We start from the raw sequence: 15,277 nt of genomic DNA, 5'->3' as shown, positions 1-15,277 counted from the left end.
CCTGGGATACAGGTTACGCCCATGGCCTCCCCTTGGTCTCCTGTTGACTCAGGGCAGGTACGAGCCACTGCTAGTGCAGACGTGAGGGGCGGCGTGGGCATCCTTGCTGGTAAACAGCAGGTGCCAATCAAAGCCGGCATGACGTGTTCTGCAGCAGCCGCGGGAGGAAGACCCGCTGTCACGTGGACCAACAGCCGCCTCCTCCTCAGGCAACAAATGCCCTTGTTTGGAGAAGCAGCCAGTGGTCTGTGGAGACGGGAGACCCCCCACCCTGAGTTACACCGGAGCCCCCCTGCTCCCTTGACAGCCGGCGCACCGCGGAGGTAACGTCTGCTGGAGGCAGTTACGGGAACCAGAGCCGGTCCCCACTGAGGAGAACGAGCTCATGTCCGAAATGACCGGTGGCCGCGCAGAGTAGCCTCCTGGAAAGAACACACGTGCGGGGTGCCAGGCACCCCGAGAGCGCGGCCCGCCCGCAGCCAAGCCGCACACAGCATAGCGTGTCCCGCAGAGCCTCCCGCGCCCTCCTTGATGGGCCGACCGCAGACCCCAGGTCCAGCTGGGCTCGCCCCACGTGCGGCGCTGCGTCCGGCCTTCCCTGCGGCCCCCTCCGGGGCGGGCCCAGTCACGCACACCCGGGGCCTCTGTCCTCAACCTGGGGATGGTGGATGGTCACCTACTGCTACTGGCCACTAAGATCTGGATCTAGATCTCGATCTGGCTGATTCATTCAAATCTACGGAAACAGGATGAGCGCTTTGCCACCGTCCCTCCCGCAGAAGCACCTGCTGGGAAACGTACTTCCTGACGAATAACTTCAAAACGAGCGCCCGTCACCCTCAGACCAGCAGCAAGGAGACGCGCCCGTGCTCACCCTCCAGCCCTGGTCTTTGTTCCCCGGGCACCCCAGTTGGCCTCAGAGGTGCCCACACCCCCACTGGGGGCCGGAGCAGGTCCCATGGAACCCAGGTGGCTGTTACCACGGGGGGCCGGGGGCCCAGGCCTGACCCCGCTGCTGGACAGCCTCTGTCAGGGTGTCTGGGCACCGGCCGCCGTGGGGACCACAGCGCCGCCCGCCCCCAGGCCCCGGAGTTCCTGGCAGCCGCAGCACCAGTGTGTCTCCTGGAAAGCTTGAACAAAGGCGCCGCTGGGAGAGCTCCTTCAGCTTCCAGGGTGCGCGGCTTCAAGCGGGCCCGGGCACCCTGCAGGGCGGGAGGGAGTCGCCAGACACAGCCCCACCCCCGGAGCGCGTCCCAGCCGGGACCCCACAGACAGGGCCGCCAGCCTTGGTCTGCACAGCCCTGCGTGGGCACACTTGCCGCTTCCCCCGAGGGCCCCCCGCCTGCCCCCCATGCGCCGCCCCCCCAGCCCCCGCCCGCGCGCAGCCCAGTCGCACCTGTGCTGGTGCGCAGGAGAGCCACAGCCCGGAGGTGTCCTGCGACAGCTTGGAGATGAGGCTTAAGGTCATGCTGTTGCCACCAGCGCCCCGGCGTCAGGAGGCAGCGGCCTGTCTCCTGGAACGCCCGTCCTGGGCGCACAAAGGCGGCGGGGCTCCATTTCTGGGTGGCCCGCTGGCCTGGTCCCGGGGCCTTGGTGCTGGGTCCGCAGCTCTGGAGGGACGCTCCCTAGACGCACTGGCCAGGGGCAGCCCAGCCCCCGCCGCGCAGCAGCTCCTGCGGCTCCTGTGGGCCGGCTCCAGCCCTGCCGCCCGTCTGCACCCTCCCTGCGGGGGCCCCGTGCCCAGCGCAGCCGTTCCCCAGCGGTGGGCGGGGCAGGGTCTGTACCTCTCCTGCCCCGCCTGGATCTGTCTGTCCCCCTGTCTGTCTGTCCTGGCGCCTGTGCTCCTCGCAGAGCTGTGTGTGCTCAGCCGGCAGCTCTCCGGGGACCTCAGACGCCCCCAAGGGCTAAGAACTTGGAAAATGTAAGGGGGAGGGGGACCCCCTGGGGAGCTTGTTAAGATGCAGGTTTGGTCTGGGCTGGAGGTGGCGCCTGGCTCCCTGCTAAGGGGCTCCCAGGTGACCGAGGCCGCTAGCGGGGTGGGGGTGGGAACCAGGTCGTGGGCAGGAAGGGCCCGAGCGGAGGGCATGCGTGGAGCTGGAGCCCAGGCCCCAGAGACCGTCCTGAGCGGGGTCAGGGCAGTAGCCTTTGCGGGCGTGGGCAGCTTTTACCCACTGTTGGAATATCACATCAGGACTCGGTTCCCACCCGCCTGTGCCTCGGGCAGCAAGGTTGCACACACCCATGCTGGGGGCACGCTCACCGCCATGGCCGCTGCCCTCGCCTGCTCCACACCCCCCTTCGCACCTGTCACGTGGCCAGACTGACCTGCTGGACAATTCCAACCCCCTCCTTCCTGTGCACTGACCCTCCAGTCGGGGCGGGCACAACACTCCGGGCACTGCCCGGGGACAGGCAGGGGGACAGCAAGCACAGCGGGGGGTAAGCCCCTGGCTCGGGGGGACCCGCGGCTGCACCTGCCAGCATCACCCCTGCCGGGGCCCCAGTCGCACCACGGACCCTGGCACGGTTCCCCCACAGCACCGTGCAGGCCCCCGGCCAGGGACACCTCAAAGTCCGCACACAGAGAGGCCCCACCCCGCTGAGGAACCAGCAACCCCGGTGGCTCTGGGAAAGAAGGCATCAGACCAGCAGGTCCGCCACCAGAGGGGACAGCACAGGGGCATGTGGTAGAGGGAGGAGCTACCGCGGTGCTCCCCCCACCCCCACCCCGCGTCCACACGTCAAAGCCTGGGAGTGCGGCCTCAGGGCGGCCAGAGACAGGCTGTGCTGAGGAAGGCAGCAGCTGCCGCGGGCCGCGACCTCAGCCAGGGGTCTGCACCTGGGCCGGGCCGGGCGGGCTCCTCTGGTCCTGTGTCCAGGAATGACAGCCACGCCTGGCCCGGAGCTCCCCCACAGCCTGCGGGTGGACCGGCCTGGGCGGGAGAGGGGTCTTCCCTCTGGGCCCGCACAGCCCCCTTTCTCCCAGCTGCTGGAGAGAGCGGGTCCTCTGGAGGGAGGTGGGGTGCGGCCCTAGCTCTGGACCCTTGGGCTCCCTGCTGACCACGTCGCCGGCCGGCCCTCCAGCGGGGCAGCCCACACCTCCCAGGGAGCACACATGGTTGGGCCTGCGGGGCCGCTGTTGTCCCGGTTCGCCCGGCAGGTCGGGCTGACACAGCGGCCCCGGCCTCCAGGCCCCAGGCCCACAGCTGAGGAAGCAGGGCAGTGGGTTCCAGGCGACCCCCAGTGCCCCCCCAGTGCCTCTGCCGAGCTGCCAGGAGGTGGGCCCTCGGGCTCAAGCAGAGCGAGCAAGCCGGGTGCCCTTCAGAAGGGCAACGTGGACTTCACAGAGGCAGCGGCTGGTGGAAGGTCTTCCCTCGGCAGACACGGGGGTCATTCACCCAAGAAATGCGTGCCCGCTGCCCGGGGGGCTCGGGAACAGTGAGCGAGTGGTCGGACTCCAGCGCCTCACCACGGGGTCGTGGGGCGTGAGCTCCGTCCCAGCCCTGGCCATGGTCCGAGAAGGGCCAGGGCAAGACTTTCATGTCACCAGCATTCCCGGCTGCTCTCCCTGAGAGGGGTTTGGGGGCCTCTGGCTACCTCCCCGGGGAGAAGCCTAGTGACACAGAGGCCCGGTCTCTCCAGAGCTGAGGGTATGAGTGCCCACAGGGGCTGCCTCGGCCTGAAGCAAGTGACAGGCCACTTGGGTCCCCAAACAGGACTTGTTGACTCATGGGTGGAGCGCAGTGACTCTGGCCACAATCCACAGTATCCAGCAAACAGGGTAGGTGACGACGGAACATTGAAACACAAAGTGTGAAGATGAGGCTGCCCAACCCCGAGTACCCACAGCGCCGAGTACCCACAGCATCAGAGTAACCACAGCTCAAGTACCCGCAGCATCAGAGTACCCGCAGCCCTGAGTACCCGCAGCATCAGAGTACCCACAGTCCTGAGTACCCACAGCATCAGAGTACCTGCAGCCCTGAGTACCCGCAGCTGAGTACTGCAGCACTGACTACCCGCAGCATCAAAGTATCCACAGCTCTGAGTACCCACAGCATCAGAGTACCCACAGCATCAGAGTACCTGCAGCCCAAGTCCTGCAGCTCTGAGTACCCGCAGCATCAGAGTACCCACAGCCCTGAGTAACCGCAGCCTGAGTACCGGCAGCATCAAATACCTGCAGCTCCGAGTACCCGCAGCATCAGAGTACCCGGAGACCTGGTACCCACAGTCCTGAGTACCCGCAGCATCGGAGTACCCACAGCTCTGAGTAACCGCAGCCCAAGTACCCACAGCATCAAAGTACCTGCAGCTCCAGTACCCACAGCATCAGAGTACCCCCAGCCCTGAGTACCCGCAGCATCAGAGTACCCACAGTCCCAAGTACCCACAGCTCCAAGTACCCGCAGCATCAAAGTACCCACAGCTCTGAATACCCACAGCATCAGAGTACCCACAGTCCTATGTTCCTGCACCTCGAGTACCCATATCAGAGTACCCACAGCCCCGAGTACCTGCAGCTCCGAGTACCCACAGCATCAAAGTACCCGCAGCCCTGAGTACCCACAGTGCCAAAAACCCGCAGCCCAATTACCCACAGCATCAAAGTATCCATATCCCTGAGTACTCATAGCTCCAAGTACCAGCAGCACCAAGTACCCACCCGCAGCCCCTCCATGCTGCTGCCTGACTGATGCAGGGGTTGGCACTGATCCCTCTTCATCCTGGGGAGCAAGAAAAGCTAAACCAGGCACAGAGTGATGTCCTCATGGACAAACCTGTGTCCCCTCGAACCCTACAGCAACGCTGACACAACGTGAGCATGGGCTCCAGGCCCTGAAAGACAAGGATGCGGAGGGCAGAGCCCGCTCCTGCCCGTTTCTGCCAGACGACACGGTCGGGGGCTGCTTCCTGCACGCAGCACCAGCCTCCGGCCCCTCCCGCTCCCGCACACCACCTGCCTTGTCGCATCACCACGGCAACGCGGGCCAGCAGGTGTCTGCTCTGCGGGGCAGCAGGTGAAGCTGGACACGGTGGCCGCTGGGTCCCTTTTGCAGCCTCCCTCCCCTTCCTCCCCACCCCGCACTCAGCCCTGCTTCTCTGGATCCTCCCGCTGCGGCTGCTTCTCCTGAGACAGTGCCGCCCCGGGTCAGTCTGCTCCGCCCTTGGCCTCTCAGGCTTACTTTCCCTCTGACTCCAAACTGGCTGTGGCGGCCCATCGCCGGGTGAACGCCATCGTGCAGACCCAGCCTCCTAATCAGGCATCGGGGACCCCGACCCCACCACCCGGACCCACTCTCCACTCGCCTTCCTCTTCCACATCGGTCTTGTACTTTCTCTGCACATTTGTCGGGGCATGGAGGGGTGGCCAGGGAGCATCTAGGGACCTGGGTGCCCCCCGTCCCGTGCAGGTCCCTGAGCAGATGCGTGGCCCCCAGGACCCCCCGCCTGGTGTCTGTGAACTAAAGAGGGAGGCTCTGTGTGCCTGGCTGGAAAAACACACAAGCCGCAGGAACCATCACCTCCACGATGAGCTGCTTCCTCCTCCAGGCAGGGCCTGGTACCCATCACTCCCCTCCAGAGGACACAAGCTGCGACCTGGTGTGACCTGGCAGGAGCCCTGTTCTCCTCCAGGATCCACAACTTCACGTCACACACCTAACGAACCTGGACGGGCTCTGGGGTTGGGTACACATGGCAGAGAGCAAACACAGCTGGAGCTTTAGGTTAATTAAAATGCTACCGTAGGCGTGGACACTGGCAGGGCGAGGCTGATTGCCTTCTCGGCACGCCCGTGGGTCCGGGAGCGAGGGGGCCTCGCCTGCGGGAGCTGGGGGCGGCGGGCAGGGGTGTCCGGACTCAGACGGCAGCTCCGGGCTCTTTCCACTCTGGAATGGCAGCAGTGCCCCCCATCACACCGTCTGGAGGGCACAAGCCGCATTTGGTGGGCGGAGTCCGGAAGGTGCAGAGAGGTGACCCATGCTCTTTGGGGCAGGACCACAGTGGCCTGGGGCTCAGGACCACACCCCGACCAGAGCTACGGATTCTAACACCAAACCGAGCTGCATGTCGCTTTCCTCTTTGGAGAGTTTGGAAGGAAGTGACTTCGGGTGGCACACAGAAGCCAGTGCTGGTGTCGGGCGTGTCTGAAGGCCTGAGCAGGAGTTTCGTGGGGGTGGCGGGGAGGAGCCACCGAGAAGCAGGCAGGGCCTTGCCACATGAGCCAGGAAATGGCGGGTGGCTGCAGCCGGCGTTGGAGCCCAGCAGGGTCAGTCTCGGAATGGGCGCCGAGGGGCTTGTGCCATAGGCCCTCGGATGCGCATCAGACAAAGAGGTCCACGGATGTGGGAGAGCAGATGGAGGGATGGAAGTGGCCTCGGGAGACCCCTTAGGAGAGATGCCATGCACCCACGGCGAGTGTGCCCTAGATGAATGAGTTCCATGTCACGGAAAGGGCAGGACAACGGTCCCATGGGCTCCTAGGTGTCCTGCGGGGTCTTACAGTCTCCTACGGGGTCCTGCGGGGTTTCGCGGGCTCACGGCGCAGCCACACACACAGAAGCGGCTCCAGCCCATGGTGGCGCCCCATGGGCCCCTCAGACAGTGGAGGCCTCAGAAAAGCTCGTTTTTAAAATGTCCTTTACTTTGTGCCCAGAGGCTCTGCGGAGCCCAGGGACCTAGAGAGCCCCATGACAAGGCCGTAAGGGAGGAGAGAGGCGGGACCCTCGGCTCGGGAGAGTCTGCGGGAAGAAGACCAGCGCACGGGTCCAGGTGTGTGGACAGGACAGAGGCCTGGGCCATGTGGCTGGGTCTGGGGCCCCGGGACTGTCCTTTGTGGCCTGTTCACTCGGGCACGCCCACCGCGGCAGGGGCCTCATCTGCGGCCTCGGGAGTCCCAGTCTGTGTTCCCACAGCGGCACCGAGGCACCCTCCACAGGGGCCCATCTGGCCCACGTGAACCCAGGGTTGGCAGGCAGCAGAGTCAGGGCTGCGACCCCCTGGGCCCCATTCTCCTTCCCTGCAGCCCCCGCAGGACGCCGATGGGCAGCTAGGGCCAGATCCCCCCTGCTGCCTCCCGCTGTCCCTCCTGGCGTCACGGGGGGGCGGTGGCCTGGACCAGGATGAGTGGCTGGCAACTTGCCACAGCCTTGCAGAGACCTTGAGGGGACAAAGTTAGGTTTCGGTGGGCACAGTCTCAGAACACACAGATGGTCTGGGCTCTGGCACTGGACAATGACAGGCACTGCGGCGCCCCTGGTCCCTGAGCCAGTGCTTCTCTCCCCACTGCTCCCAGCGCTCACTCCACATGCAGCAGCGTTTGCTGGTGCAGACCAAGGCCGAGGGCGGCGTGCCAGGTGCCAGGGCCCCAGCTCTGCGGGACCCCACTCTTCACCTCCGGGTTGTCAGAGGGCCCCTGCTGAGACTGTGGAGCCCTAGTGGAGGACGGGGGACAGACCCATGGACAGATGGGCTCCTTGTGCATCCGAGGACGATATGCAGCATTAGGAGAGGTTTGGGGGGGGAGCAAGGCATCCCTGCCACTGACCTTGGGCAAACTCCAGGGGCCCCGCGGCTCTCTGAGAAATGTGCCATTGTGCCCATCTTATAGATGGGAAGACTGAGCCCCCTGCCTCAGTGCACAGCAAGGAGGGGGCCTACTGGGGATGGGAACCCAGCCAGCAGGCCCCAAACGCCACCCGGGTACACAGCGCACACCAGCTTGTCCCAGACGGTGTTGTCGGTCTGTAGGGTGCGGAGGCCCTGCAGAGTACCCTGGAAAACCCACACTGCCATTCTCAGGCCTGCCTTCGGCCTGAGATGAAGGGCGTGGCGGGGGTCTGGCTGCAGAACAAGGTCTCACGCACATCCCCAAGCAGGTGGAAGAGGCAGGCAGCTCCCCAGGGCGAACGGAAGGCTTAAAGCTCAGGAAGGAGGCTCCAGCCTCAGACGCGTCCCCTGGCACCGTCCAGACTCCGGCCCAGAGGCCCCTGCTTGCCGTGACACCGCCCACAAACCTCCAGGTCAGAGCACGCACCCGACTGGCTGAGCACCCCTCCGGGCTCGGGGCCCGCAGTCCGCTCCTCCGGTCGGGATCCCAGCTCCGTCCTCACCCACTCAGCCCCCAGCCGATATTCTCTTTCCTCTGTGTTGCCCTCTGCTGACCAACCATGGACTCTACCTTCATGCACCCGATTCTGCCCTTTAAAGACCACCCTCGTCCTGATCACTCTTATCCTGGAAGCACGTCACACCCTGTGCAGGGACCCTCTCCCCGAGGATCTCGCCACCACCCTGCTCCGGTGGGACACCCTCTTGGCAAGCATGTCCCCACTGGTGCCCCAGCCCAAGTGTGCACGGCCCGCAGACCCCAGGAGGGCTGCTGCGCACACAGCTTCCACGGGCCGACCACGCATGGCTGCGAAGGGACAGTATTTTCTCACGGGACAGAGGGAGCCTGGAGCCTTCACACCAGGACATCCAGCAGGTTAACCACCCAGAAGGGTCCCTGCTTTATCCCGGAAATCGCCTGAGGCCCCCCACCTCGAGGCAGGAACCGCCCCCCCACTCCCCGCAGTGGGGCAGAGGCGGCCCAGGGAGTGGCAGGGCGTGGTTTTCCGAGAAAGGGACCGACAGACGAAGGAGGCGTGGAGCAGCAGCTTCCGAAGGTTCTCACCTCTGCTGAATGCAGCCTTCGAGATCATTGCACAGCCTTCGTGCGGTTGTGGCGGAGGATCCCGTGGGCCTAGTGCCCTGGGGCAGTGCACAGCTTTTGGACATGGCCACGCCACACCCGCTTTTCCTCTGTAAGTGAGGCCAGTTTATGCAGCAGGTCTGTGTTTTATGTGGTTTTTATTGCAGGGAACGAGTCTTGTCCACAGGCTGCCGCTCCGGCGCTCCCGCTGTCCCCAGCTGCCCCCCTCGCCAGTGTCTGTGAGGTCACGGCTGACCCGCCACCCTTCAGACCTACGTTCCGGCTCTCACAGACACTTCCGGTCCTAAAGGAAGGACCACCTCCTCCTCTGATGTCCGTCCCCTTTGCCCCCCAAGTCCCAAGTGGACCTCCAGCTTCCTCTGCTGGCTTCTCCATCCCCGGAAGACATGCACACTGGGCCCCTCCTCCAGCGTTTCCCCGGCAACCCCGCCCCTGGGCTGCTACAGTCGTGGCTCAGAGCCCCTTGCACGGCCCACACTGTCCCCAGGTCCCACCCCAGTCTCTCAGTAGGCCACCTGCTTCCACACGCACATCTCTGCCTGAAGCCCCTGTGTCTCCGGTGAGAACTCGAGGTCCTGCGTCCCCAGCCATGGTCACATGCGTCCCCGGCCACGGTCACAGCCACCCGGAACCCCATCTGCACCTTGCTGCTCCCATGTTCATATTAACACGTGTGCTCCCTTCCCCGGCATCCTGAGCCGCAGCCGTTCTGGGCATGATGCTTGGCATGGACTGGGGTTGACCGAGCAAGGCCAGACGGTGGGTGCTTTAGGGTTGGTGCTGTGCCTGGCTGTGGACAGAGAGACAGAGAGCGTTGCCTTTCCTCTTGCTTTCGTCTTGCTCGGAGCTCAGAAACAGTGTCAAAGTCAGTGCTTTTAACTCCGGAGCATAAACAAAATCTTTGCTGTTTCCCATGTTGTGTTGATACAGTGTTTCAAAGTTGTGTTGATACAACATAAAGGGACTGATTAAAAGAGCAGCTGAGGGTAGGTTGAATTAGTAAGTGCCACATGCCCCCCGAAAATCGCACCCCAGAATGTTCCACATCCGCTTCATAAAGGAGACCCGGTTCAGAAGGTGTGTGATGCGGCGTGCAGCGGCTCAAAAGTCTGCCCCACGGAGCAAGGACCGGACGTTATTGGAGGGATGGCCTTGGCGGCAAGAGCTCGGGTTATTGCTAGGGCACATTGGTTTCTAGTAATAAAAGTAATACTTCCCTTGTTTTAAATACAACGAGATCACTGCAGAAATCGTGTTCAAGGCCCGAAATCCCAAATGTTGGCCAAGTACGACTGAGGGGGTTTGTGGCTGGGACGGGGACAAGCCGGACTCTCCGGCAGGCATCCTGGCTGGAGCACGGGCACCCCCCAAGGCCGCCTGTTGCGTCCCACTCCCGCAGTCCCCATGAGGCTCTGTGCAGCTGTAAGGCTGGGCAGAAAAAGCAAAAGCCTCGTGAACATTTTAAAATGCAAATTTCAATTGCATTTTAAGCTGTCCATTTAGGACTCCTTTTTCGTCCAATCTGTACACAACTATCTGACAGATTTCTGGAAGCTTAACAACTTCCGGTTATGTTTCCAACATATCAATGAAACTGTGCTATTTAAAAAAATGTGCTTTTATTCCCCCAAAAATGTGTAATGCAACTGGAAAACGTGACAGAAAGGAGTCCATGCCATTCAGGAAAAACGCCCCAAGATCTGGGAAGCTGCTGAAGGGGAAGGCCTCTGGCCAGCTCTCCCAGGGAGGTTCACCATCATGTTGGCTCAGGCCGCGCTTCCTGGTGCCAACACGCCTCCAGCTCCCTCCCCTGTGGCTGCCAGGTGCGGTTAGCCAGCAGCAGTCTTAGCCAGCAGCAGTCGTGGGCCGGTGCAGACCTCGCGGACCTTCCTGTGGCTGCCGGGGCCACTTCTCCCAGGGAAGGGGCAGGAGTTTCCGGGAGTCCCGCTTTAGTTCAGGAATCTCATCCCTGGGCTTCTCAGTACCCCAAGGAGGTCCTTCTGGCTCTGGATTCTGATCCCAGTCTCCGCGGCGACCACGCAGGCTGATACTTCCCTGCTCTCCCCGCAGCAGCACGCGTGGGCCCGGCCCACAGTACACGCTCTGGGTCTGTGGCCAACAGAAGGAGAGCGGCCCTTCTCGGCCTCGGAATGTCTGGTGAATTCATTTGCTCTCAGCTTAATACAGAAGCCTGTTTCTTTTCCTGAAGACTTATTCCCATATAGAAGTCCCAGAGCACTCCGAGCTCCTCTTTCAAGCGATCTTGGAAAATAAAGGTTTCTCTGCACGAGTGAATATGTCACAGGCGTTCTGAACGGCCCTGGCAATGGGCTGCACCAATGCCGCCCCTCGACCTGCCGGCCCCACGTGCAGGCTGGGCGTCTGCTGGCGTTTCTCAGCACGCGCTGTACTCTCTGTGTCTGAAATGCCTGCCTTCTCTAGTGACACGGGGAAAGCCGTCTCCCCGTCGCCAGCCTCCAGATGCTGCGGGGTTCGGGGCATGGATCCCACAATGGGATTTACACTTGCGCTGCCAACCCGGCTTCTAAACCCTCCGGGTCTTTGTGCACAGGACGGTGTCAACGAGCAGCTCCGTCGACATGCTGCAGCAGGGACAGACCATCTGTGTGCGGGTCCCAACCACGGGACTGATGGGTCAGCGTGAGAGCATCACCGAGCCCAGTCCTTGCGTCTCGCACGGAGCCTGCAGTCAAGAAAGGCCCCAGACACTGAGCTCGAGTTCCTGCCAAATGCACAAAGTCCTCTGCGGGGTCCTGGGGCCGCTGCCCGTCCGTGTGCCACCACGCACGCACACATGGAGCCTGGTGGGAAGGGTTCACGCACATCGGTGCCAACTTGACCTTTCTGCTGCCGTGTTTGGGAAAACACGAACACAGGGGAGCGTGAGGTGCCTGGCACCCCACAGAAGCAGCCAAACCCAGACCCAGAGCACCAGCAGCTGGTGACTGCGGCTCAGCGGGAGTTGGGGTGCGACCCTCCTCCCTGTGACACTGGGGACAAGGCTCGCTGGGGAATCTTGCCCCAGCTCGACAGACACCCACTTTCTAACACTCCCGTGACTGCATCTCAGAGTGACCACATCCCGGAAAGGTTAGGGTTCCGGCTCTCACATCATGCCCACGTGACGGCACCTTCGGTGACACTCAGGCCAGGTCCAGGCTCCTGCCTGCTATACAGACGCCCCTCGGCTGTGTCCCCAGATCCCGCTCTCAAGTCAGAGCGCGGGACTGCCTGGTCCCGGGGCTCTAAGACAGCAACCCCTGACCCGCTGCCCTGACTCCAATTTCCAGGCAAGAGCTCTGAGCCACCTCCTGTGACATGGCCGCCGTTCTCGGTCTCAGGAGCTGTGGCGCGGCCGTGGAGGGCTGGACTGGGGACATGGAGGAAAGACGAAAGAGCAAACGGACTGAGGATGAAACCAACGTCTGCTGCAGGCGGGCTGGGGGCCCTGGGGGACTGTAGCGCTCCTCTTGCAGCACAGAAGGGAGCCGACTTTTTGGACAGAGGGGCTTCTGGAAAGTCGGGCCAGGGCAGGGGAGAGATGTCTCCTCCAGAGACTCCTGCCCGAGGGGACCAGAAGCACCGCGAGGCCCTGCCCCTGCCCAGACCCGGCCACAAGCCTCCCTCCAGGGCCCACCCCGTGCCGTTACCTTCCTCCGGCGAAGAGAGCCGGGCGTGTGATGTCTCGACCCAGAGCACCGGCCCCTCACACTACAGGCGAAGCTGCTCTACGGACGGTCCTGCCCCACGGGACTCTCAGGCTGGGAGCGCCACGTCCGCGGGTCCTGAGCCGCAGGCCACGAGCTGAGCCGCACGGGAAGCCTGAACAGTCTGCGGCTTCCTTTCTTGGCACAACACAAATGGAGACACTAGCCTTGAGTGGGTGGCTCCCGTTCGCAGCGGCCTCCGTCCCCGGGAGACGTGGCCGGGGCTGGGCAGGGCTGCTTTAGACACCAGGTGGGAAGCAGTGGACACCTCTGTCCCCTGTGCTGAAGGCTGTTTCACCTACTGTGGGCTTGGCCCACTCACTGACTTCAGCCCTTAACCCCCATGGATGCGCCCGCCCTCCCTCAGCCTCAGTTTCCCTGCAGGGACAAGCATGTGATCACTGTACAAACAGATCCAGAGGCCAGGCCTCTGCCCCGCTCTGCTCAGGAGCCAAGCCCCTCTCTGAGTTGAGCCATGCGGCCCTCTGGGGGCCCTGGGGGGACCTCGCCAGGCCCATCACCTTCCTGCGCCCTCCCACTGTCACCATCACAGAAGCAAGAGCCATGGTGCCAACTGTGGGCCCCGTGGCCAGCCCAAGGGCCCGCTCACGACGCCTGCCAACGCCCACATTCCTGACAGCCCCCGGACCAGCACCATTTCTGACGACTACGGCCGGGCCCTCCCATCTGTGGGCTCAGACGAGACAGCGAGGCACGGCTTTAACCGCCACGAAGCTCTCCGTCAGCAATGAGAACACAGCCCCCGTACCCAGGGGAGAGCCTATCCTCACGGGCTATGGTCACAGAGACCTCAGGCGTCTTGTCACAGTCGGACAGCAGCTGCCAGCAAGGAAGCTGCGTCCCTCCCCACACCACAGCAGCTTTTGTGAACTTTAGGGGCGAACGGAGGAACCGTCCATGGACAGGCGACCTGCTCAGCCCCCGTGCACAGCTGGGGCCCCAAGGCTTCCCTGGGCTCTGTGGCCCCTAGGAAAGTGGACCACAGAAGCACCTCTATGTCCCCAAAGCGCTGTGTCTCCAGCACTTGACCTACAGGGCTGCCGACTGCCCAGTAGTCACCCACGGGTCACTGCGTGAAGGGGATTATCGGTACCAAGCCGCTGTGGCTTCTGTTCTGCACACACTTTGCGTGTGGACCTCTGTCCACGGAGCTCGAACGAGGTGGGCTCAGCTCTGATGGGCTTGGCGCTGGCTAAGCTCCCTGCTGTCCAGTTCAGGCCAGCCTCGCGAGCCACAGGGATGTCCCTGGCTTTGGGCAGCCACTGGTGGGCCTCAGAGTCATCGAATGATGACTTCAGATGAAGAGTCGTCTGCCTCCCACCCCACTGCCTGGGCGCTCCTTGCTCCGGGGGTACCGCTCGCTGGTGACTCACGAGACCGTCCTCCTTCTGCAGGGCAGATGCGGAAAAACCCTCTCTAGGAGGCCCGGTCGCTGCCGCTGGGGCCCTGGGGGTGACCCGCAGGACAGCGGCTTCGGGACCCGGGGACTCACCTTCAGCGACGGACAGCAGCCAGGTGCACCACTCAGAATAGACATAGTAGCTCTTCATCTCTGCCACAGAGATGCGGGCGGCGCGTCCATCCCCCATGGTCTGGGAGCATCAGGAAGACGCTCTCCACTGCGCCCGGTCCTGCTGCCCTGCGCGCCTACCCACCAGCCTTTCCCACTGAACTTTGCTCCCTAAATCTGCGCGAGGGACCAGCTGACTCTTTACTTCCGTTTCAGCCCTGAGCTGAGACCAAGCACTGAGGGTGACGGCCGTCCACAGGCTGACAGCTGCTCACCCCACCCGCGTGTGTACACAGGTGTCCCGTCCGGCCGGCTCTGGGCACCGGAGGAGAAAGGAACGTCTGGGCCCGCCTCGGCCTCGGTTCAGGGAGAAGGGACATCTCTGCGGTACGACTCCCCATGCTGCCGTGAAGGGGAGAGACGGTCGGCCGCGCGCAGGTCCCACGCTGCCCGCAGAGACACGCACGTGCCGGAAGCCACGTGTCCTGGCCCCACCCGCTTGCATCTGATAAGGTCTGGCGCACAGGACACCGGAGACGCCGGGAACAAACAGAGGCGGCGGCCGTGTTTGCCGAGGACGGTGAGCAGAGCAGAGACACGGCACCTGCTCCAAGGCCCCGCCCGTGCTGTCCGGCTCTCTGGGTCTGCAGGTCTCCCACACATCTGCGGCGGGCAGTGGGAACCCCACCCAGAGGCGCCTCTCGGAGTTCAGCCACGTCTGAGCTGCCTTGTGCCACGTTTAAAATAATGAAAACACGGATAATCACCAGGTTTCTCCAGAGCAAGGTACCTTTCCTTACCAACAAGTACAAGCCCGCAGGCAAGACTCAGCACAAGTGTTTCCTCTGAATAAACACTTTAAGTAAAGCGGCGCACTGTCCTCACTCCTGCGGGTCTCAGCAGCCCTCCCGCGAGAGTTCCGGAAAGTCAGAGGTAAACCACCCTCTGCTGCCGAAAGCTCCTGAGAAGCTGAAAGCCAGGTTCACAAAGCCGGTCGTCCTGAAAACCACGCCGGGCAAGGCCCTGAGGACCGGCCGCCAAGCAACAACGCATCCTTAGCTGCACACTCACAGTCCCTTGGAGGGCCCTCGCCTGCAGCTGTGGCCTCCGCCTCCCACACTCACGGGGAACACAGCCCCACAGCCTGTGACCAGGCCACTAGTCCCGTGCTGCGCGGCCGGCAGCCCTTTTCCCCGAGAGCCAGCCTAAGTCACGGTCAGACCCAGACTCCGCCGCCCCCTCTGGGAATAGCGGGGAGGGACAGAGCTACCCTGGCCGGCTCTGGAAAGGGCCTCAGTGCAA

General features: G+C 63.3%; 2 protein-coding genes across 22 annotated transcripts in view; both read right to left on the bottom strand.

The window, feature by feature from the left end:
- Positions 1 to 15,277, bottom strand: part of ATP11A (ATPase phospholipid transporting 11A) — a 217,341-nt gene that overhangs the window by 38,893 nt on the left and 163,171 nt on the right. The window lies entirely within an intron of this gene.
- MCF2L (MCF.2 cell line derived transforming sequence like) overlaps positions 1 to 15,277 on the bottom strand; it is a 126,920-nt gene that overhangs the window by 59,864 nt on the left and 51,779 nt on the right. Inside the window, exon 1 of one of the 21 annotated variants that reach the window (XM_082701115.1) lies at positions 13,958 to 14,112. The exons of the other annotated variants lie outside the window; for them this stretch is intronic. Within the exon in view, the coding sequence (XP_082557241.1) occupies positions 13,958 to 14,054 (97 nt within the window). The 5' untranslated portion in view covers positions 14,055 to 14,112. Of the gene's footprint in view, positions 1 to 13,957; positions 14,113 to 15,277 lie in introns of those variants that run through there. 21 annotated transcript variants of the gene reach the window in all.

The sequence above is a fragment of the Mustela nivalis genome (assembly GCF_964662115.1).
Source record: "Mustela nivalis genome assembly, chromosome: 15".
Lineage (NCBI taxonomy): Eukaryota > Metazoa > Chordata > Mammalia > Carnivora > Mustelidae > Mustela > Mustela nivalis.
This window is presented reverse-complemented; position numbering and strand designations above follow the sequence as displayed.